Source organism: Canis lupus, chromosome 25 (genome assembly GCF_011100685.1).
Source record: "Canis lupus familiaris isolate Mischka breed German Shepherd chromosome 25, alternate assembly UU_Cfam_GSD_1.0, whole genome shotgun sequence".
NCBI classification, from domain to species: domain Eukaryota; kingdom Metazoa; phylum Chordata; class Mammalia; order Carnivora; family Canidae; genus Canis; species Canis lupus.
Window position 1 is genome coordinate 32,173,813 of NC_049246.1, and position 22,490 is coordinate 32,196,302.

Below are 22,490 nucleotides of genomic sequence, written 5' to 3' on the forward strand. Positions count from 1 at the left end.
TGCGGGGATCCCTGGGTGGCGCAGCGGTTTGGCGCCTGCCTTTGGCCCAGGGCGCGATCCTGGAGACCCGGGATCGAATCCCACATCGGGCTCCCGGTGCATGGAGCCTGCTTCTCCCTCTGCCTGTGTCTCTGCCTCTCTCTCTCTCTGTGACTATCATGAATAAATAAAAAAAAAAAAAAAAAAAAAATTATATGCGGATTTTTGACTATTCAGGGAAGGGGGAGTTGGTGCCCAAAAGCCTGCATTATTCGAGAGTCCAGTGTATTGGCTGTTAGGGTACATTAATGTTTAATTTTTTATAATGTCAAGTTGTTTTTGGAGGCATTGCAGTAATTTATATCCCACTAGCATTGCATAAACCTTGCCACTGATCCACATCCTCTTCAACACTTGATATTCTCAGACTTTTTAATATTTACTATTTTAATATTTGCCTTCTTAGCTTAGAGTTTAGTTATCTTTTTTAGGAACAAAATAATTGAAAAATATGTGGAATTTAAGAAAACAAAGAACAAAAGTGGGGGGGGGGGGAGAGAAGCCAAGAAACAAACTCTTAACTATAGAAAATAAACTGATGGTTTGCCAGATGAGAGGGAAGATGGGTTAAATAGGTGATGGGGATTATGGGGTGCACCTGTGATGAGTAGCCAGCGTTGTGTGCAAGTGTTGAATCACTAATTGTACACTTGAAACTAATATTAAACTATTAACTGGAATTTAAACCCTGCACCAAAAAAAAAACACCCACCCAATTTTAAATGTATTAAACTAAAAGTTTAGTGTAGGTAGAGTAAATTGAATTCTGTGTTTAATAATTGTGATTAGGTGGTTTGGTTGGGTAAATCAGCTTGCATAAATTGAATAAGTATTTATTGATAGTGTATTAGGTAACAGATAACATGGGCATGTAAGAAAAAATGCTTTAGATACTACACGTGTGGGTTTTAATTTTTAAATTTGAATTATCTAGGCTACAATTTGAAAATGGTGTTTAAAGGCAAATTAAAACTCACTAAATTAATCTGTCCTCTTAGACATGGTAAAACATTTACTGTCCCATTTGACTGATGGTCTTCACTTGTCTTGGGGTCTGAACTTTAGAAAGGATTAATAGTAGCATATTATGATGGTCATTAACTTGACTAGAGGCATTTCTCAATTTACTCTATAGAATGCTTCCATTCTAAGTATAGTGCCTCCTTTATTAAATTGGGTAATCACAGTGATGTGGGAACCCCAGGTCCACCCTGGGGGGCATACCACACATAAAGCAAATAGCCTTTCTTAGCATGACCATTTTACAAATGATTGGCCTCTTTGAGGTCTAAAGTGAGTTTAACATATAACAATTAAACCTCATATGCACGATAAAGATTAATTTTTTTAAAATTTTTTTATTTATTTATGATAGTCACAGAGAGAGAGAGAGAGGCAGAGACAGAAGCAGGTTCCATGCACCGGGAGCCCGACGTGGGATTCGATCCCGGGTCTCCGGGATCACGCCCTGGGCCAAAGGCAGGCGCCAAACCGCTGCGCCACCCAGGGATCCCAGTCTCTTGTGTTTCTATGCTTTTGATTCTTTTCTGTTTTCTCTCCATACCCTCTCCCTTAGCACAAGTGGGTTTGCTTGTACATAAAGCCTTATGTATTCTCTCTTCCTTTTCTCCCAGGAACGTGTATCTGTAGTAACAGAATTCCAGGCTCTATTACAGAGGTGAAAAAATGATAGGAAATATAGAAGACACATTTTATTCAGGTTTCAGTTACTTATGGCATGTTTGCTGTGTCAAGACACTGTGCCTAGTGCTTTGCATTATTATTTTTTACCATGGCAAGATATACAAAAAGTTACCATTGTAGCCGTTTTTAAGCATACAATTCTTTGGCATTAAGTACATTTACGGTGTAGCCTCACCACTACTTCCAAAACTTTATCATACCAAATATAAACTACCCATTAAGCAATGACTTTGCAGTTCACCCTTCACCCTGATTATCTTTATTCTACTTTCTGCCTCTATGATTTGCCTATATCATATAAGTGGGATCACATATTTGCCCTTTTTATGTACCTGCCTTATTTTACTTAGCATATGATTCAAGATTCGTCTATGTTGTAGCTTGTATGAGAATTTCATTCCTTTTAATAGCTGAATAATATTCCATTGTGTGTATGTACCACATTTTGCTTATCCACTCATCTGTTTAAGGACACTTGGATTGTACCTGACTTTTAATCCACCTACTTCCCTTTAAATTGTGCTTGCCTACCACCCTTCCCTAGAACTCCCCAGCTTGCAATATGTATCTGTCCTTTTATCCTTATGGTCCAAGAGAAAACAATTGGAATATAAGTACTCTTGCACACTTCTATATTAGCAAACAATTCCCTTCATACTCTGCTCTTCATTTCATTTATTTAACTAAAAAAATTCAAAGTCTACTAAACTCTAGTCACTGGTAAACAAAGATTCAGCCTTGTTTTTTTATTTCATATGGCTCCTTGATCCAGTATCCTGTGGAAGGTCGATTGGCTGTTCATTCTTCATGTTCAGCCCCTCATCTACATTTTATTCATAATTTTTAGAGAGCCTAACTGATAATAGCACAACTATACAACTCAGCCACCGGGCCACCGGGAACCCATAGTTAAAATTATACTGGAGCAAAAAGAAACTTAACTACATGTAGAGATTCTCAGCCCCCTACCTAAGCATTTGCATTGCTTATACATGTATCAGACTGTGTCTGATATAAAGCAGGAGAAAAATTCACTGCATCTCAGCTGTTTGCTGTATTTAGAATGTTAGCTAAAATCTGGCTTTTATAATATAGGTAATTACAGAAGAATTAAGTGAAGTGGGAAGTTCTTACCTTTCATGTGGTGGTAGCTGATGTAGTAAATGTTATCATAAACAGTAAATCATTCCTGTTTTTAAAGTAAGGCATCGTATAACAAAGGAATAACACAAAAGCAACGTTGTAAAGACTTAATAGGTCTCAGAAGCTTTGTTAAGCTCTTACCATGCATTAACTCCTTTCATCCTCATGACCTCATGTAGGTGTGATTCTTACTGGTTTCTGGTTAAAGCAACAGAAGCATAAAGAGGATAATTTATCTCGTCCACAGCTAGAAAAATGTCAGAATCTGCATTCCAGTGTGGGTCTGTCTTTGGAACAGGGAGCATTATTTAACACATATAAGACCGTAGATTATTTTTGTGCAGAGATCATTTCTTACACTCTAGTTCTGGATTTCAGCAATATTAGATATAAAAACCTCTCAAAATCTCCTTTTATTTGATAGTCTCATTTTTAGTTTTGTTTGTAGTTTGGCGGTTTATAATTTGTAAATAATGAATTCATTATGTAAGTTGTTAATCTGGTGTGTTCACAGGTGGTCGCTGTATATGGAACTTTATCTGATTTGCTTTCTGTGGCCAGCAGTAAACTCGGCATAAAAGCCACCAGTGTGTATAATGGGAAAGGTGGACTGATTGATGATATTGCTTTGATCAGGTAACCTTCACCTTTTTATAAGCTGTCTACAGTGTCCCCTCAACATGTTGGTGCTCTGCTGTTTCCCTTAAGTAGTAGTTTAATTACTGGTAAGAATATAGAATTTTGGCAAATGATTGCCTAAAATTTGCTCTTTAGAATTTAAATAATTTGAACTTACTCTATAAGATAGAAAATCCGTAGTACATTCCAATATTCTGATCGTCTTTCTGCATATTTCATACATGGCTATAAGGAATTTTTTCTTTATGTTATTAGAGATGGATCTAATAAGACATGCAATTTGGGATGAGACATGCCTTTAAAATGCTGTGGAAGTGCATAACTTATTTTGGTATTACAAAATTGATGTACATACATTAACTCATGATTTGATTGCTTCTGAACATGTGCTTTTGTAAGATAAATTTTTCTCTACTTCTTACAAAAATAGTCTTCACAGAGAGGCAGGCTAATTTACTAAATGACTAATTGACACAAAGCCAGTTCACCAAAAATCAATTTGTCACATGACCAATTTGCCAAGTGTCTTCCAGGTATTAATTTCACCACGTCTTTTCTACCTCTTTTCCCACTGGCTTATAATTTGGATTTAGCTAATATCCAATTGATATGTTTCAAAATCCAGATGCCTAGAACCTCTGGAATTTCTGATTCTGAAGACATACGTTTTTTAATTTAGAAATATGATTGATCTCTTTAATTTTTATATGTTACTGCTTATTGTTCAATTCATTACCTAAGAATGCTGTGACTTTAATAAATCTCACAATGACCTACTTTGGTGAAAACTTGCTAAATAAGGTAGAGCTTTAAGTAGGGTTAACTCACCAGTGATCCACCACAGTAGTGGTTTTCTGTTTATTGGGTTTTGGTTTTGTTTTTTAAATATCCCAGGCAGATATATCTCTTTAAAACAACTGTTTGTTCACCTTATTCCATCCTCATAGGATCATAGAATTTTGGAGCAAGAAGAGGCTTAAGAAAGAAGATGGGAAGGGAACACTAAGTGCTGACTCTGCCAGTTGTGTTGTATTGGCTTTGCCAAAGTCACCTCATTTAATTGGGGAGGCCTGGGGTTTTTTCTTATTTTTTTAAAAATTTTATTTATTCATGAGAGACACAGAGAGAGAGAGAGAGAGGTAGAGACACCGGGCAGAGGGAGAAGCAGGCTCCATGCAGGGAGCCCAATGTGGGACTTGATCTTGGGACTCCAGAATCATGCCCTGGGCCGAAGGCAGGCCCTAAACCGCTGAGCCACCCAGGGATCCCCAGCATGGGGTTTTTTAAATTGATGATATGAAGACAATGATGTGCTAAATTGTAATAGCTAATACAAAACTACAATAGCTAATACAAAACTAATACAGAGCTTAGTTTTTGTTTAAACTCAGGTCAGAATGACCTTTCAACATTATATACTGCTTTTGAAGGTAATCGTTTCTAATCTCTTCATTTTATAAATGAGAAAATTAAACACCTGAGAATTTCAATGTTTTACCAGGGTCATACAGTTTAGTAGTTGATTTATGTTAATGAGAAGAAAACAAATGTTCATACTAGTCTTAAAAAGTTAATTGGCATAGTGAGCAAGTAGAAGAGATTACAGACTTAAAAGATGCAGCTTTAAAATCCAAATCAATTAGAATAACTTAGCTTTTCAGCATCTGTCTCCCAGCTTCTTTTCCTTTCGATAGATATTTAAGTCTTGTTGGATGCTTTGCATCAAGCCAAATTTCTCCTTAACCCAGACACTACCTCTATGAAACATTCAGTGTATTCCTGTGAAGCCTTATAGGAAATAAAAGTTTCTACAACATAGGTCAGAAGTGAAGCCTTCTGAACTAGAAAATATCTCCCTGTTTAAGAATTTGTGGCTCACAGTATAATCTCTGATCATTTATTTACACTAATGGTGAGATATGTTGAGGTAGGGGAGGAAAATATACACTGATAATCTAGAATTTTGGATTACATGCAATCATTTGACCTTTGAGTGTATGGTGGGTGTTTGTTTGTTTTGTTTTGTTTAAGATTTATTTATTTATGAGAGACACAGAGAGAGGCAGAGACACAGGCAGAGGGAAAAGCAGGTTCCCCTCAAGGAGCCAGATGTGGGACTTGATCCTGGATCCCACAGGATCATGCCCTGAGCCAAAGGCAGGCACCCAACCACTGAGCCACCCAGGTGTCCCTAGTGAGTTTGGTTTTTGTTTTTGTTTTTTTTCCTAGAGAGTTTTTATAACAAAGTTATACTTGGAATTATATTCTTCCTAGATGTAACATGAAAATGTATTTTTATTTCCAAAGCACAGAGCAGCTGATAATTTAGAAGAAAATCCCAATAATTTATTTAGGGTTACAGAATTAAAGTATAAAAAGAAGAGTTGGCTATGGCTTTAATCCTATCCCTTGAGTGTAAAAGTACATTCCTCAATTGATAAGAAAGTGGAATTTAGGGGATCCCTGGGTAGCTCAGCGATTTAGCACCTGCCTTCGGCCTAGGGTGTCATCCTGGGGTCCTGGGATCAAGTCCCACATCGGACTCCCTACATGGAGCCTGCTTCTCCCTCTGCCTGTGTCTCAGCCTCTCTCTGTGTGTCTCTCATGAATAAATGAATGAAATCTTTAAAAAAAACAAAGGTGGAATTCACATAATTTGCATAGTGGGTTTTGTTTTGTATTTTCCATTTTAAAAGTTCTTCCATGTACAAGATCTTATTTAAATTTAAATCCAAAGACAGTTAAGAAGTTAAGCAAAGCACTGGACACTTAGTCAATGTCTTTGCAATATAGATTAATAGCAAAATCTGTCTTCTACATAATTCTAAAGTATAGCTCCTCTAGTCAACTGATAATTAATGTGATTTCTGGATTTTGATGGTGGCTTTTAAATTTTGATTTCCCCAGGGATGATGATGTTTTGTTTGTGTGTGAAGGAGAACCATTTATTGGTAAGTGACTTCCTAACAAGCCAATTTTATCTGCCAAAGTGAAAAAAATATTTTACATGCACTTACTAATAAGCTTAATATTGACAAGGATCTTGTGGTAGCACTCAGATCATCATAACTTTTTGATTCTAAACTGGGTATGTCTGTCGAAGTAAAGTTTTAATTTGAATTCTATTTTAGTATGGATACCTCATCTTTTACTTGCTTTTAAAATGCTCTGGAAGTGCACACGTTCATCAGAGATGACATGATAGGGTCATTCCAATTGTGGAAACTACAACTTTTGTGTTGATATTTTCTCCTTGTAGGTGTTAGGTTACAGATTTTTAAGTGTGTAGTGCTTGCACAAGTTAGTGTTTGACAGTCATTCACAGTGGTCGAATCAAATCAGTCAAAATGACTTGTTATCAACCACATACAAGATACACATATGGTATCTTTTGATTTGGAAGAAAGTTTATACAATTCTGCATCTCAAAAGAAAACATGAGGCTTAGGTAATATCACTGTTCTTTAATGAGTATTTGATGTATTTAGCTCCATACAGCCTGACCCTGAATATTTAATAATTTGTGTAAGCCATCACAGTTATTGCATTTGGAGAGAGGAGGGAGTTCTCAAGATCATCACATGAGCAGTTGCCAACTTAGAAGTACATGCTCTTACCTTAAAACAATGAGCACATCTTTTATCCATTAGCTTAACAGAGTAGTTAGCAGGCAGTGGTCACTTTAATTGGTTTGGTGCACACATACAAAATAAAAAGTAATTCATGTTTTTTTATTGTTATGAATGCTTGGATTTAAAAATATTTGATATGTTTTCATGCTCTGTGTTTATTGATGCCCGTATTATTTTACATTTGGCTGGTCGAAACCTCTTCAACTCCTTTTGATATAACCCCACTGGTCTTTTATAGCTTCCTTACTGTCTGGAATAACAGGGTGTTCATCTTATACTTCTCCTGTTTCAGACCCAGATCAATGTTTTATCCAAGAAGCCTTAATTTCTTTTAGTAGGAAATATCATTTCAAAACAGTCTGGATGCCAGACAGGCTCATTGCTACTGGGTTCATTATTTTTACTAGGCTTTTTGGTGGAAGGAGTTGGAAATACATAGCTAGCTAGAGATGAAATTTATGTGTAATGTAAATTATATGATAATAAGTTTTATATAATATATAACATAGGTAAAATAGCTCATGGGTTCATACTCATACTTTGGTTTATAATCAGGATTGTAACTGATTTTATTTAACTTTTATTATTTAACTTTTTCTGTCTTACACCTATGTCTCCTTTCTTCCACATCAATAATTCTGATTTTTGGGGTCATAGGGAATGAGGGAATTATGTCACATAAGTACTCATTACATCCTCCCACACAAGACACACATAAAAGTGTCAGTAACAATTCCAGTACTTGGCAGTACCGATATGATTGCTAAAGACAGTTAAACATTTTTTGCATATGCTCATTCCTTTCTTCCGTTACTTAAAAAATAATGGTATTGTTTCTATGTTATCAGCTTATATAGGTATTATATACTATATTCTCTATATTCTCTCTTTAAACGGTCACTTAGCTTTACTCTTTCAAGTGTATTTAATACCCTCAATCCCTATGTTGACACCTCCAGTGGTTGTCGGAAAATTTTTCTCTAGTAGATCTTTACAAAGAACTTCTGAGAACAATGTTCTCTGACAATTCACACGTTAATAACAGTTTGTGGTTTCTATACTTGAAAATCAGTTTGGCTAGATATAAAATCTGAACAAGTTCAGTCAAAACTGAACAAATTGCAAACTTTAATGATGTATGGTTTATTGTGTATCAGTTATTCCTCAAGCTGTTAAAATCCTTGGTTCATATTTTCTTTTTTAAATCTCTTTAATATGTTGTACTCCATCTTATTTTGGCATAAAATGTCCATGTCCAAACAATCTGATCATTCATAATGATTATTTTTCCTAAGTCACTCAAAGGATTACTCTCTTTTTTATTTACTTACTTTAAATATTTATTTATTAATGAGACACAGAGAGAGAGGGGCAGGGACACAGGTAGAGGGAGATGCAGGCTCCCTGCAGGGAGCCCGTCGCAGAACTGGATCCCAGGAGCTTGGGATCTTGACCTGAGCTGAAGGCAGACGCTCAATCACTAAGCCACCTAGGTGTCCCCTGCCCTCTTTTTTAAAACAGTAGTTTTAGTAGACTCTTCTTGGGTGTTCTGGGCTGATTCTATCTGATACCTGGTGGACCCTGTCAATATGTACTTGGCAAGTCTTTTAATTTCAGGAAGTTTTCTTGAACTTTAAATTACGCATTTACTTTGTCCCCTTATTTTCATTTTCTCCTTTCAGTCCTATTGTTTGTATGTTGGATCTTCTACACTTGTTTTCGTATTAGAAATCTTCTCTGAAATCGTTCTCATCTCTTCCTTCATTTCTTACTGATTTTTCAAGCTTTCCTCTTTTTCATTGTTTCTTTCCCTTAAGGTGTTACCTGTTTATTCTCTCCTGTGTTCTTGTAGTTTGATCTTCATTTCTGAATTGAGTTTTCATTGTAGTTTTAGTTCTCTCTTGAATTCTCTCACCTCATTTGTGAATTTTGTAATTCTGGGTTATGTTGTTCTTTCATATTTTATATTTACTTTTAGCGTGTTTGGAATATTTGATTATAGTTTTTATTTTGTGGGCATTTCTTTCTGGCACATTTTCATTGCTTTATTTAAAATGTTTGTGTGAGATTTTCTCTTGCAGTTGCCCATTTAATGTGAAATTAGTTTCTTTAACTTGAGAAGGGAGAGCTGACTTAGGAAAAGTTTTCCAATTTCATGGCTCTAAAGTTCCCTTTTCTGTCATTTGTGTGAATTATTAAATATGGAAGTCCCCTTTTGCTATATTCCAATTGTGTTAGACCTTTTTAACTTTTATCTGGACTCCTTTTTCTTTTGTCTTTGTTGTCTTTGTTCTGTTCAACTTCGGTTCTTTTTCCAACAACATCTTATCCTTGGTATTGGTCCTGGAAGGGAGTTTTGGCTGGTGGGTTTTGAGAGTTCATGTCTAGCCTTTCCAAGATCTTACTGCAAACTGCTTCCATCACCCACCATTGGAGTGGACATACCCCTTCCACTTTAAGTCTCCTGTTCTCAAGTATACTTTCTGAGCTTTGAAGTCAGCATGAAATACTTTGGGATTCTTAGGTTCATCACATACTCTGTTGTTTCTCTCAGCTTCTTCCTTCAAAGATGCTTATACCACGTTGCTCTTCTGCCCGTCAGTGTTGGTAGGAATACCTTATCAGTGTTGTTTTAAATGCTATCAATTGGTCTCTAGTAGCTCTGGTATACTTTTACGTGTGTTTTTAAGTGTAAAAAATTATGCTTATTGCCATCTTCCCCAATTCTCTAATCTTAATTTCTTTATTATTTTCTACATATCATTTCTAGATCCTCAGACAGATTCTAAACTACCTGAAGGGTTGTCAGGATCTCACACAGACTGGCTGACATTAAATGTTGGAGGGCGGTACTTTACAACTACACGGTAGGTGCATGTGAGAGTGTGCACATGTGTGTGTTAGGGGCACTACGTAGTATTTGTTATTTCCTTCAGTTTTGCCAATTCCCTTGGAAGATACTCCAGTGCTGCTTAAATGAACTGTCTGATCTTGAACCATTTTTTAGAAAGTTTTTTTAAAGAGTAGAAAAATGATTAACAGGTCATTCCAGAGAAAGCACAAAAAGCATGAACATGCTTGATAAGTATCAGTATTTTAAGGTTTTAGAACATGTTTTTTAGATGTCAGGTAATAGACGTGCAACGCAAGTAAAAATTAATGGTACTGAAATTTGTAGCAACTACAACTGCTTATGTTAAAGATAAGAACAATGTAAGTTTAGGTCAGCATATTGTGATATAATAGCTTGCTAAAAGGTTAGATTAGCATTTAAGTTAAAGGAACGTAAAACAATATTTGAATCAAAGGAAGTGCCAGATTAGAAGGGATTTTGATAAATGGCAACTTATTGCACGTTTTTGTTTCCCAGCGTCACTCCTACCAGGTTATAGCATGCATCTTTTTGAGAGAGCAGCTGGGATCGAGTATACTCTTGACTTAAATATGTTTGTTTATAAAGACAAATGGAGAAATCAATTTTTTTCCCTGAATTCTTAGGAGCACTTTAGTGAATAAAGAACCTGACAGTATGCTGGCCCACATGTTTAAGGACAAAGGTGAGTGCAACACATTGTTTCCACATTTTGTGTAACCTATTTGTAGTTATATTGACTTAACTCTTGTCCTATACTTTTTAATGGTATCAATAATTTTTACATGAGCAAAAAACTAGTATGCTATACAATTTTTCTTCCTAAATTTCTAACTTTGTTTTTCATTTATGGGGGGGTTCTCTTCGCTGTAATGGTGACACAGGTGTCTGGGGAAATAAGCAAGATCATAGAGGAGCTTTCTTAATTGACCGAAGTCCTGAGTACTTTGAACCCATTTTGAACTACCTGCGTCATGGACAGCTCATTGTAAATGATGGCATTAATTTATTGGGTGAGTTTTTAATATGATTCCTCACATTTTTGTAAGGTTAGGATTTTTATTTTGTTTTCATTTACTTAGTAACATAGTATATTTTCATAAGGTGAAAGTATAGCTTTTCCACTTTTAAAACTAAATTTTTTTACACATGTGAGTTTATATAGGTATAGAAATAGATATAGGCACAGACAGTCATATAGGCACAGATAGACAGTCTTTGGGTATATGGGTATATGTCTAACCATAAATTATGATTTCAGATTCTAAATAGATTTAGATTTTATCATGAGGTACTTTAAAAGATTTTGTTGTTTTTAACTGAATTGTGACTTGAGTTCAAATTATGAACCTTCGCATTATATTGAGAGTAGAGTGATCAGAAGGGGAAATTATATTTCCAAATCATAAGGCTGGATTAGAAATTCAGTTCTACAACTTACTAGAATTTTAACTTGGGGAAAGCCTTTCTGAGTCTCCTTTGAAAATTATTTAAATCTCTGATTACATCACAGGAATTTCACATCATGGAGATGATGTTAAAAAAAAAAAAAAAAAGATGTCAACCAGAGCTCTTATAAAGTAGTAAAAGTAGTAGATACATATTCAAAGCTCGTGGGCCTCTATGTGACCAAATTTGGTCTAACTTGATGAGTGGTGGGGCATGTGGTGATCTTGAGTGCACATTCCTGTTCTACTTCGACAGATTGTTGCCGTCTGGAGATGTGGACATAGGGGGTCAGAGCCTTGATTTTTAAAGAAAAGCTGGAAATTTAAAATTTTATGTGGAATCTTCTGATTTTGAAAATCCTACATCAGACTCAGCCTGGGGTGGTAGTAGGGGAAGGGGCTAACTTACAGTCTCTGGAGTATAATAGATAATACTCAGTAACTTTTGTTGTTGCTGTGTTAAAGTCTATATTGCCTTTAAAGCTTACCCATTGCAAAAAAATAATCTTAATTGATCTTTCATCTAGCTCAATACCTAGTCATAACAAATTCTTGTTACTTTCTTATTTTTTACCTGCCACTGTTGCTTAAAACCCTGTATAACCTATTTTTATTTTAGTCATTCTACAGAAACTGTCATTAGAAAAATAAGCAATGGGGCAGCCCTGGTGGCACAGTGGTGGATTAGCGCCGCCTTCAGCCCAGAGCATGATCCTGGAGACCCGGGATCGAGTCCCAGGTTGGGCTCCCTGCATGGAGCCTGTTTCTCCCTCTCCTGTGTCTCTGCGTCTCTCTCTCTCTCTGTCTCTTATGAATAAATAAATAAAATCTTTAAAAAAAGAAAGAAAGAAAGAAGCAATGGTCTTCTCTTACACAGTCTTTTGCTTTTCAGCAGCTAGATCACTCTGCTGCCTATACTCTAGTGGCTACTCTTTTCTCCTGAGGACATTTAAACCTCACTGTAGATGTCCTATGGGCTCCTTCAGTGCTTCCCAGTTTAATTTTTCTTTGTATCACTAATAGCGTTTCATATCCTCCCTGCCTAGGGAAATAACAGAAATACATACTCATACTATCCCAGACTTTAGCACTACAGGCTTTTGCCAAGCTATGCTTGTTTGTTTTTCAGGTTTCTCAGCCATTACTTGTATTTATTCAGTTGTTCAGCAAGCAGAGCTCTGTACTGAATTCATTTTATAAAGCATTACTTCTAATTAGTACAAAATCTATCCAAACTCTATATAATAGCTACAGATTGCCCCAGGTAATTATATGCTTTCAATAATCTACACTGACTTATTTGCCTCCCCTCTATTTACTTAAATGACTTTATTTCTTACTCTTCCTAATTTGTGCTTTTATCAGCGAATATATTTGTTGCTTACTTTCTTTTTTTTAATAATAAATTTATTTTTTATTGGTGTTCAATTTGCCAACATACAGAATAACACCCAGTGCTCATCCTGTCAAGTGCCCCCCTAAGTGCCCGCCACCCAGTCACCCCCATCCCCCGCCCTCCTTCCCTTCCACCACCCCTAGTTCGTTTCCCATAGTTAGGAGTCTCTCATGTTCTGTCTCCCTTTCTGATATTTCCTACCTATTTCTTCTCCCTTCCCCTCTATTCCCTTTCACTATTATTTATATTCCCCAAATGAATGTTGCTTACTTTCATTATTTCTTTTGATTTCTGCCTTTAATGACCTTCACTTTTTCCAATGAATCATGTCTTCCTTTTCTGCTTTCATTTATCTTTAAAACCTTCTCTTTCTGACTTATTATTTTTAAGATTTTATTTATTTGAAAGAGAGAGCACGAGCAGGGGAGAGGGGCAGAGGGGGAGGGGGGGAAGAACCAGACTCGCAGCTGAGCAGGAAGCCCACAATGGCTCCATCCCAGGACCCTGAGATCATGAGCTGAGCCAAAGGCAGACGCTTAACCAACTGAGCCACCCAGGAGCCCCCTTTTTTTTCCCCCATTTTAAATCATCTTTCCCAACCTTGTAGCTAAATCTCACTTCAATTATTCTCTAACTTGAGAACTTTTCTAGAATTTCAATATTTATTTCCTTGAAGTTCACATAAATCTTCTGAAACCCCAGTTTGATACAGTAAAAAGAGAATGGTCTTAAATATTTATCAGAAAACATACAGTTTAATAATGATCGTGATAATCATTTATTGAGGACCTATCAAGTGCCAAACATTTTACCAGATAATATATATGCATATATCTTTTAATACTTCTGTAACTTTGTGAAGTGGTAATACTTCCATTTCACAAATGTGAACGGAAGCTTTAATAGAAAGAATAAATAGTTTAAGACAAAAAAAGAAGTAAGGGGCAGAACTGGGATTCAAATCTATTTCTTACTTGTGCTGACAAAATATGCTAAATATTACTTCCTTTTCTTATCTGTCCCTCATAGATGCCTTTTGTATTAATAAGGCTTTTCTGGAAGTTAAGGTTTGGTTCTGAACCCAGAAGTAGAAAAAAAACCTTACTACATTCCTTGGAGGTTCTGATTGACTCTGAAGATCTTGACACAAGGAGAGTGAAGCCAGCTAGAAACCCCTTTCTATGGTGGGTTTCTACCAGGGACAGAAATGAAATATGGCTACCCCTTAATGAGGAATCCAAAGATGAGGCCACTCTGGCATGGACTGGAAAGTGTGCCAGAGCACCTACCTGAGTAGTGTGCTGTTCATTAGATGACCTTTGTTTTGCAACTGGAATATTAGAGATGGAATTGGTCTTTCCCTGAGAAGACCATCATCTTCCCAGATAATTGCTGAGCTTCCCATATCTACCTATAGTTACCCTTATTAGCTTGGAACTATTTGAAGGGAGAGATTATGTCTTTTATTTTCTTTGTAATTGCTGAGTCCTTTTTTAACTTATTAAAAAATTCAGCTGACTGAATGAATGATGTCTTCATTTGAAAGAAAATCGATTCCAAATTTCTTCCCAAATACCCTGATGAAGACATTTAACAGATATAAAAAAATAAGTATGCATACTAAGTCATCTGGAGAATGTGCAGATTTTTTTTTTTTAACCAAGAAAACCAAATCATATATAAAATCCCTTTTATCATTTAGAAATCCTTTTTTTTTTTTTTTTTAATTCACCTTAAGATTCACCTTAAGGGGTTTCTGAGTCATTCTGTTGCATTTTATTTTGAAATGTTTATTTACTTTTATTTATTTCTATAATTTTCTGATTCAGTAAGTAAAAGATAATTGTGACAAACTCATTCAGATCTGCTTCACTGAAGAAGTCAATGAAATGTTAAGATGAGGTAAACTGATCATTTATTATTAGATTTACAATCAAATGTATTTCAGTTATTTTAGGAACGGGAAATTAGGAGTTTTTGCTTGTGGTCTTTTTAAAGTGATTTTCAGAAAATTTTGAAATACAGAAGGTTTTCATTCTAATCTGTTTAGGTTTCTGTATTTTTCTTTTGCTGAATGTAAACTATTTAGAAAAAATTTGTGTCTTACACATGTCTACAGAATATTTCAAAATATCTTCTGTATTGATTGTCTGCTTTTTGTTTTTTTGTTTTTTTTTTTTGATTGTCTGCTTTTTGAATTTCACTTGTATTGTGAGGATTTAACAAAGAATTTTATAAAGTATTAAAATGAATAGTTTTCTATAAAAGTCACATCATTTTTATTATGATAGGTGTGTTAGAAGAAGCCAGATTTTTTGGAATTGACTCATTGATTGAACACCTGGAAGTGGCAATAAAGGTAAGGCTTTTTTTTTTTTTTTACATTAGCCAGTGTTCAGTTATTGTAGCTGTTTCCCAAAATGCTCACTCCACTGATTTCTTAATATATTCTTTAAGAATTCTCAACCACCAGAGGATCATTCGCCAATATCTCGAAAGGAATTTGTCCGATTTCTTCTAGCCACTCCAACCAAATCAGAATTGCGTTGCCAGGTAATTAAAGCAGGCTTTTACATGACTTATTTGTATCAGCAAAGCTGTGAGTAAAGTTTTACATTCTTGTAGGATTTTTTTTATTGTTGCCTTATATTCCTTTTTCAAAATAAGATAGAATTTAGTTATGGTTTATAGCATTGACTTATTACCAGAATGGTTAGCGAAAAAAGAGATATAATAGCCTTTTATATTATCTAATATGTGTTATGTAGCCGTGTTTGAATAGTGCATCAAATTGCAGCAATTAAAATAAAAAGTCAATTGTTGGTACAGTTATTCTGTATGGCCAGTTAGTGGCAGATACTTTTATGTATTATAGCACTAAAGATTTTAAAAACCACAGTATTCACTTTTTAAGAATAAAGCTACCTTGTATTATTGAATATTTATAAAATATATAAAAATAAAGATTTAAATAATACCTATCAATACATACATGGCCAAGAGAGATTGCTCTTTAGAAATTTCTGCACATAAATGAGATATGGCCATAAATGAGGCTGGAGTCTAATGTTATGTTTAGAGTTTCTTTTACTAAGAACTCATTAAGGACGCTAGTTTTATCAGATCATGTTTTCTAATAAGCTCCAAAAGACTGACCTTCTAATTGCATCTAAGAAACTTGGTGGTTAGCTATAGTAATTAAATGTAATAATAACAGATGGCTTATAGTTTGTGACAGTTTGTCTTTTTTTAATTTTAGGGTTTAAACTTCAGTGGTGCTGATCTTTCTCGTTTGGACCTTCGATATATTAACTTCAAAATGGCCAATTTGAGCCGCTGCAATCTTGCACATGCTAATCTCTGCTGTGCAAATCTTGAACGAGCTGATCTCTCTGGATCAGTGCTTGATGTAAGAATCATTTTTTTTTTTGTTATAAGAGAATTAAATGTTCATTTTTTGTTATAAGATAATTAAATGTTCAGTCTGTTGAACAGTCTCAACAAGCAGAAATGATCTCGTTCTCACTAGAGCTTTTTCTTGAAAACAGATAATTTATTAAGTTGATAAACCCCAAGGCTCTGAAGTGAAATGTGTTGGTTTTATAATTTTGATATCCTTCAATAAGTGAAGATATGAAAGATTAGCAACTATCAAGAAATCTTGACACTACATCTTCATCTTTTCAATATATTGTACTTTATCAGGACTTATATTTTCAGTGAATTAGGAGGGTAAAGCTAAAAAAGACCTTCGAAATCTATTCAACTTCATTTCTGAAGTAGAGAAATGTTATTGCTCTAGAGGTATTTGGCAGAGATATTGTGAAATAAACGTGTGTCAATCTGTGTAAGTCAGCATCTCAGTGGCTCTCCTCTCTACATGTATACACAGGTGTTTGTGTTTACATGTATGTATGTATACGTATGTATATGCAGTTGACCCTTGCACAGCGCTGGGGCTAGGGGCACTGACCTCTGTGCAAATACATATATATAAACAAAATTGTTATATATATACACATAGACACACACACATAACAATTGCCTGTGCTAATTTGGGGTTAGAGAATGGATGCAGAAACAACAGTGAAATCTACCAACTTCTAATAACTTTAATTTCCTTAATAGGAAATAGGAAAGCCCTATATGTCTTTTTTTGTTTTTAAAGATTTTATTCATTCATGAGAGAGACAGAGAGGCAGAGACACAGGCAGAGAGAGAAGCAGGCTCCATGCAGGGAGCCTGATGTGGGACTCGATCCTGGGTCTCCAGGATCACGCACTGGGCTGAAGGCAGCGCTAAACCACTGAGCCACCCGGGCTGCCCCCTATATGTCTTTTGAATTAATAATATCTAATATAGTACCTTGCCTTTTTTTTTTAAAGCTTTTATTTATTTGAGAGAGAGAGTGAGCATGAATGAGGGAGGAGCAAATGGAGGAGGAGAAGCAGACTTCATGCTGAGCGTGGAGTCCGACTCAGGGATCAATCCCAGGCCTCTGGGATCATGACCTAAGCCGAAGTCAGACACTTAACCAGCTGAGCCACCCAGGCACCCCAGTACCTTGCTTTTAGTAGTCATTGAATAAATATTCATTGAGTTTTATAATTTTAGTTGTATTCCTTACTTGTAACCTATTTTACCATGAAGTTTATAGTATCAGATCTATAACAAAATCTGCCAATATACATTCCCAGTATTTCAACTCTCCTTGACCCATCTTATGAGGAAGGACCACATTGGTAGCAAAATAGGCAAAAGACTAGCAGCACAAAGAAAGGGTTTGAAGGACCTACTCTTTAAATAGTGAAATGTTGAGAGACCACTGTGTGGCTTTTGTTAAGGACAAGACAAACGAACAAAAAGATAAAAAGACAGATTGGGTCATTCAATACAGCTGGTTTTAAATTCTGTTGAATTGTAGTAGTACTCCAAACCTGAACAATAATTTTCTTACCTGTAAATACTTGTTCTACCCGTAGTGTATAATTGGTAAGCTGAAGTGCTATAGAATTAAGTTTAATTACTAATGATAGAAATGGCTCATGTTGGAGAGTCATTGCCCAGGGTATATAGGCTGTGAAGTCAAAACTAATTGTCAATTGTCCTTGGCATTTGAGGATGATTGCTAATGAGTAGCTGTCGTATCCACAAAATATGATGTGTGCTAAGCACTCTGCCACGCAAGATTTACCTAATGGTTCCACCACTCTTTTTGGACTTCTCACCCAATGTATCCCTCATGGGCTGTGAGGTCTTTCCATAGGAACCATGCAATTCTGTTACCAGCTAAGGTGATGTCAGTTGCTGTCCCTATTAAGAAGTCCATGCCACATTATCTATTCTGTCAGCATGCTTTAAAGTGTTTCTTCTACGTGCTCTGTGTGCCATCAGTGACTTCAGCTGCTGCATAGAAGCTGGTATAATAATTTAGCTGTTACATATCTGTTGCACATTCTCATTCAAGATTTATACATGGTAAGAGCTGGCAGGATCATCAAGTGTCATCTGTTGTATGGTTGACTGAGAAACTTAAACCTAGAGATTTGCCCAAGCCCAGAAAGGCTAGTTTGTTAGCATAGTTGGAGCTTGCGTCTATAGCATGTGTTTTCTCTTCCTTATTTCTTTTTTTTAATGACTTTTTTGTGTGGAAAATGACAAACATACAAAAATAGAATAATATAATGAGTCCCCCTTGTTACTTCCGTTACTCAGCTTCAACAGACATTATCAGCACATAAACAATTTTGTCTGCACCTCTTTTCACATTATTTTGAAGCCACTCATTCTTTCGCCTATAAACATTTTGTTTATCTCTTAAAGTTAAAACCATCTGGGCTCAATCAGTTCAGTGTCTGCCTTGGGCTCAGGACTCAAGGTCCTGGAATCAGGGCATGCTCCCAGCTCAAGGAGGAGTCTGCTTCTCCCTCCCACTGCCCCTCTCCCTTACTTGTGCTCTTGCTCTTTTTTTCAAATAAATAAAATCTTTTTTAAAGAAGATCAAGACCATTTTTAAGACATAATCGTAATGCCATTTATCATACTTAAAAAATAATGGTAATAATTGAACTACTTTCATCAAAACCCTTTTCCCCTTGATACAGTAAGATAGCAGAACTCTTCGAGATGCAATGCTAGTTTACTGAGTAGCTGAATTCTGTATCTTTAGGGTTGATGACCTGCTTTACCATTGATGGATAGAGTGTGAAATATGTTCTGTAGTTAAGATAGAAAACTTCACTGAATTTCTTACAAATCTGTTTGTGAGATTCCATAGTGTATAGCCTTCAGTATAGAGCTGTACTTATAATAATCTTAGGATTTTCTTGTGTTGTTGTGGTTATTAGATTTAAAACAACAAACATTAGTTTTTTAAAAATCCCCCATGTATCAATCACCCATTCATCCAAATCAGCTGGTCTAATCTATACTCCCATCCACTTCTGCTGCTTCCCTGTTTTTAAGTATAGTTAACATACAGTGTTATATTGGTTTTATTAGTTTCATGATAAGTGTATTTTTTTTTTAGATTTTATTTATTTATTTGCAAGAGAGAGAGCACCAGGTGTGAGAAACAAAGGGGGAAGGAGAGGGAGGTTAAGAATCTCAAGCAGACTCCACATTGAGGGTGGAGCCAGTGCAGGGCTAAGTCTCATAACTCTGAGGTCATGACCTGAGCCAAAACAACCGAAGTTGGACGCCTAACTGACAGCCACCCAGGTGCCTTTTCATGATAAGTTTACTCTTAATCCCCTTCACCTATGTCATCCATTTGTTTATTTCTTAAATTCCACATGTGAATGAATCATACGGTATTTTTCTTTCTCTGATATGTTTCAGTTAGCATTATGTCTTCTGCCTCCATTCTTGATACAAATGACAAGATTTCACTCTATTTTGTGGCTGAGTAACATTAATGTGGTGTGTGTGTGTGTGTTGTGTGTGTGTGTGTATACCACATCTTCTTTATCCATTCATTTATTGATGGACACTTGGGTGCTTCCGTATCTTTGCCATGTAAATAATGCTGCTATAAACGTAGGGGTACGTATATATCTTTTTGAATTAGTATTTTTGTTTTCTTTCAGTAGATACCTAGTCGGTAGATTACTGGATCATATGGTAATTTTTAATGTTTTGAGGAAGCACAGTGGCTTTCCACAGTGGCTCACCAGTTTTCCCACCAACAGTACATGAGAGTTCCTTTTTCTTCACATCCTCACCAACACTTGTTATTTCTTATGTTTTTTATTTTAGCCATTCTGACAGGTGTGAGGTGATATCTCATTGTGGTTTTGATTTGCATTTCCCTAATAATTAGTGATGTTGAGCATCTTTTCATGTGTCTGTTGGATATTGGATGTCTTCTTTGGAGAAATGTCTGTTCATGTCTTCTGCCCATTTTTTAACTGGATTATTTGTTGTTTTGGTGTTGGGTTGTATAAGTTCTTTATATATTTTGTATACTAACCCCTTATTGGATATGTTATTTGCAAATATCTTCTCCCATTCAGTAGGTTGTCTTTTGTTGGTGATTTCCTTTGCTGTGCAGAAGTTTATTTTGATGTATCCTCAATAATTTAATTTTGTTTTTGCTTCCCTTGCCAAAGGAGACTTATTTAGAAAAATGTTTTTATGGCTGAGATCAAAGAAACTCAAAGAAAACTGCCTGTTTTCTCTTCTAGCATTTTTATGATTTCAGGTATCATATGTAGGTCTTTAATCCATTGAGTTTATTTTTGTGTATGGTATAGGAAAATGGTCCAGTTTCAGCCTTTTGCATGAAGTTGTCCAGTTTTCCCATTTGTTGGAGAGACTGTCTTTTTCCCATTGTATATTCTTGCCTCCTTTGTCATAGTTTAGGGAGGGAGGGACAGAGGGAGAAGAAAAGAGAGAATCTTTAGCAGGCTCCATTGGTACCAATGGAGCCTGACATGGGGCTTCATCTCAGGACCCCGAGGTCATGACCTGAGCTGAAATCCAGTGTAAGACGCTTAACCAACTGAGCCACCCAGGCGTCTCTCCTTTGTCATAATCAACAATAAAAGCATGGGCCTATTTCTGGACTCTGTTCTGTAGATCTGTGTGTCTGTTTTTGTGTCAGTATCATACTATTTTGATTACTAGAGCTCTGTAGTATACCTTGAAATCTGGGAATGTGATACCTAGGGTTTTGTTGTTCTTTTTCAAAACCGCTGTGGCTATTCAGGGTCTTTTGTGTTTCCATATAAATTTTAAGATTATTAAAAAAAAAAATTTTAAGATTATTCTAGTTCTATGGAAACTGCTATTGGTATTTTGATTGGGATTGCATTAAATCTCTAGATTGCTTTGAGTAATAGGAACATTTTAACAATATTGGTTCTCCCAATTCATGAGCTTGGAATATCTATTTATGTCATTTTTAGTTTCTTTCATCAGTTTTATAGTTTTCAGGGTACAGGTCTGTCATCTCCTTGATTAAGCTTATTCCTAGATATTTTATTCTTTTTGGTGCAGTTGTATAAGTAGGATTGCTAATATTCTCTTTACTACTTCAATATTAATGTATAGAAAGACAACAGATTTCTGTATAAATTTTTGTATCCTGAGACATTACTGAATTCAGTTACCAGTTTTATGATTATTTTTTTTGAGGGGTGGACTCTTGAATTTTCTATATAGAGTATCACATCGTCTGCAAATAATGAAAGTTTTACTTCTTCCTTCTTTACTAGCTTAAATTCCTTTTATTTCTTTTTCTTGTTTGATTGCTATGGCTAGCACTTCCAGAATGAAAATGAAAGTGATTTGAGTGGACATCCTTGTGTTGTTCCTGATCTTAGAGGAAAATCTCTCAGTTTTTTCCCCAGTAAGGATGATGTTAGCTGTGAGTGACATTTTCCTGTATGGCCTTTTATATGCTGAGTTATGTTCCTCTAAACCTACTTTGTTGAGAGATCATAAATAGATATTGTGCTTGCTAAATGCTTTTTCTGCATCTATTTAATTGGTCATATGGCTATCTTTTCTCTTGTTAATATTGGTTGATTTGCAAATATTATTTGTAGGAATAAATTCCACTTGATCATGGTGAATTCAGTTTTGTAAGTGTTGTTGGATTTGGTTTGCTGCTGTAATGTTGAAGACTTTTTGCATTTATGTTCATCAGAGATATTGGCTTCTGGCTTTGTTTTTTTTTTTTTTTTGTAGTCTCTTTATCTAGTTTGGTATCAGGGTAGTAATGCTAGCCTCATAGCAGGAATTTGGAGTCTTTCTTTCCTCTTTCAGTTTTTGGAATAGTTTGAAAAGAATAGGTCTTAACTGTTATTTAAATGTTTAGTAGAATTCACCTGTGAAGCTATATGGTCCTGGATTTTTGTTTGATGGGAGTTTTTCAATTACTTACTCAATTTCATGACTACTAGTCAATCTGTTCAGGTTTTTTTTTGTTTTGTTTTGTTTTGTTTTTTTCTTCTTCCTGATTCCGTTTTGGGAGGTTATATGTTTGTAGGAATTTATTCATTTCTTCTAGGTTGTCCCATTTGTTGGCACATAATTTTTCATAATATTCTCTTACGATCCTTAGTATTTCTGTGATGTCAGTTTTTATTTCTCCTCTTTCATTTTTTATTTTA

The 22,490-nt window shown here is 35.5% G+C and overlaps 1 protein-coding gene across 1 annotated transcript in view; it reads left to right on the top strand.

Moving 5' to 3' along the window:
• Window positions 1-22,490, top strand: part of KCTD9 (potassium channel tetramerization domain containing 9) — a 38,207-nt gene that overhangs the window by 6,180 nt on the left and 9,537 nt on the right. Inside the window, exons 2-9 of the mRNA XM_038573776.1 lie at window positions 3,401-3,522; window positions 6,433-6,476; window positions 9,928-10,024; window positions 10,656-10,714; window positions 10,914-11,042; window positions 15,165-15,232; window positions 15,331-15,426; window positions 16,133-16,282. Coding sequence (XP_038429704.1) covers window positions 3,401-3,522; window positions 6,433-6,476; window positions 9,928-10,024; window positions 10,656-10,714; window positions 10,914-11,042; window positions 15,165-15,232; window positions 15,331-15,426; window positions 16,133-16,282 — 765 coding nt within the window. The remainder of the gene's footprint in view (window positions 1-3,400; window positions 3,523-6,432; window positions 6,477-9,927; window positions 10,025-10,655; window positions 10,715-10,913; window positions 11,043-15,164; window positions 15,233-15,330; window positions 15,427-16,132; window positions 16,283-22,490) is intronic.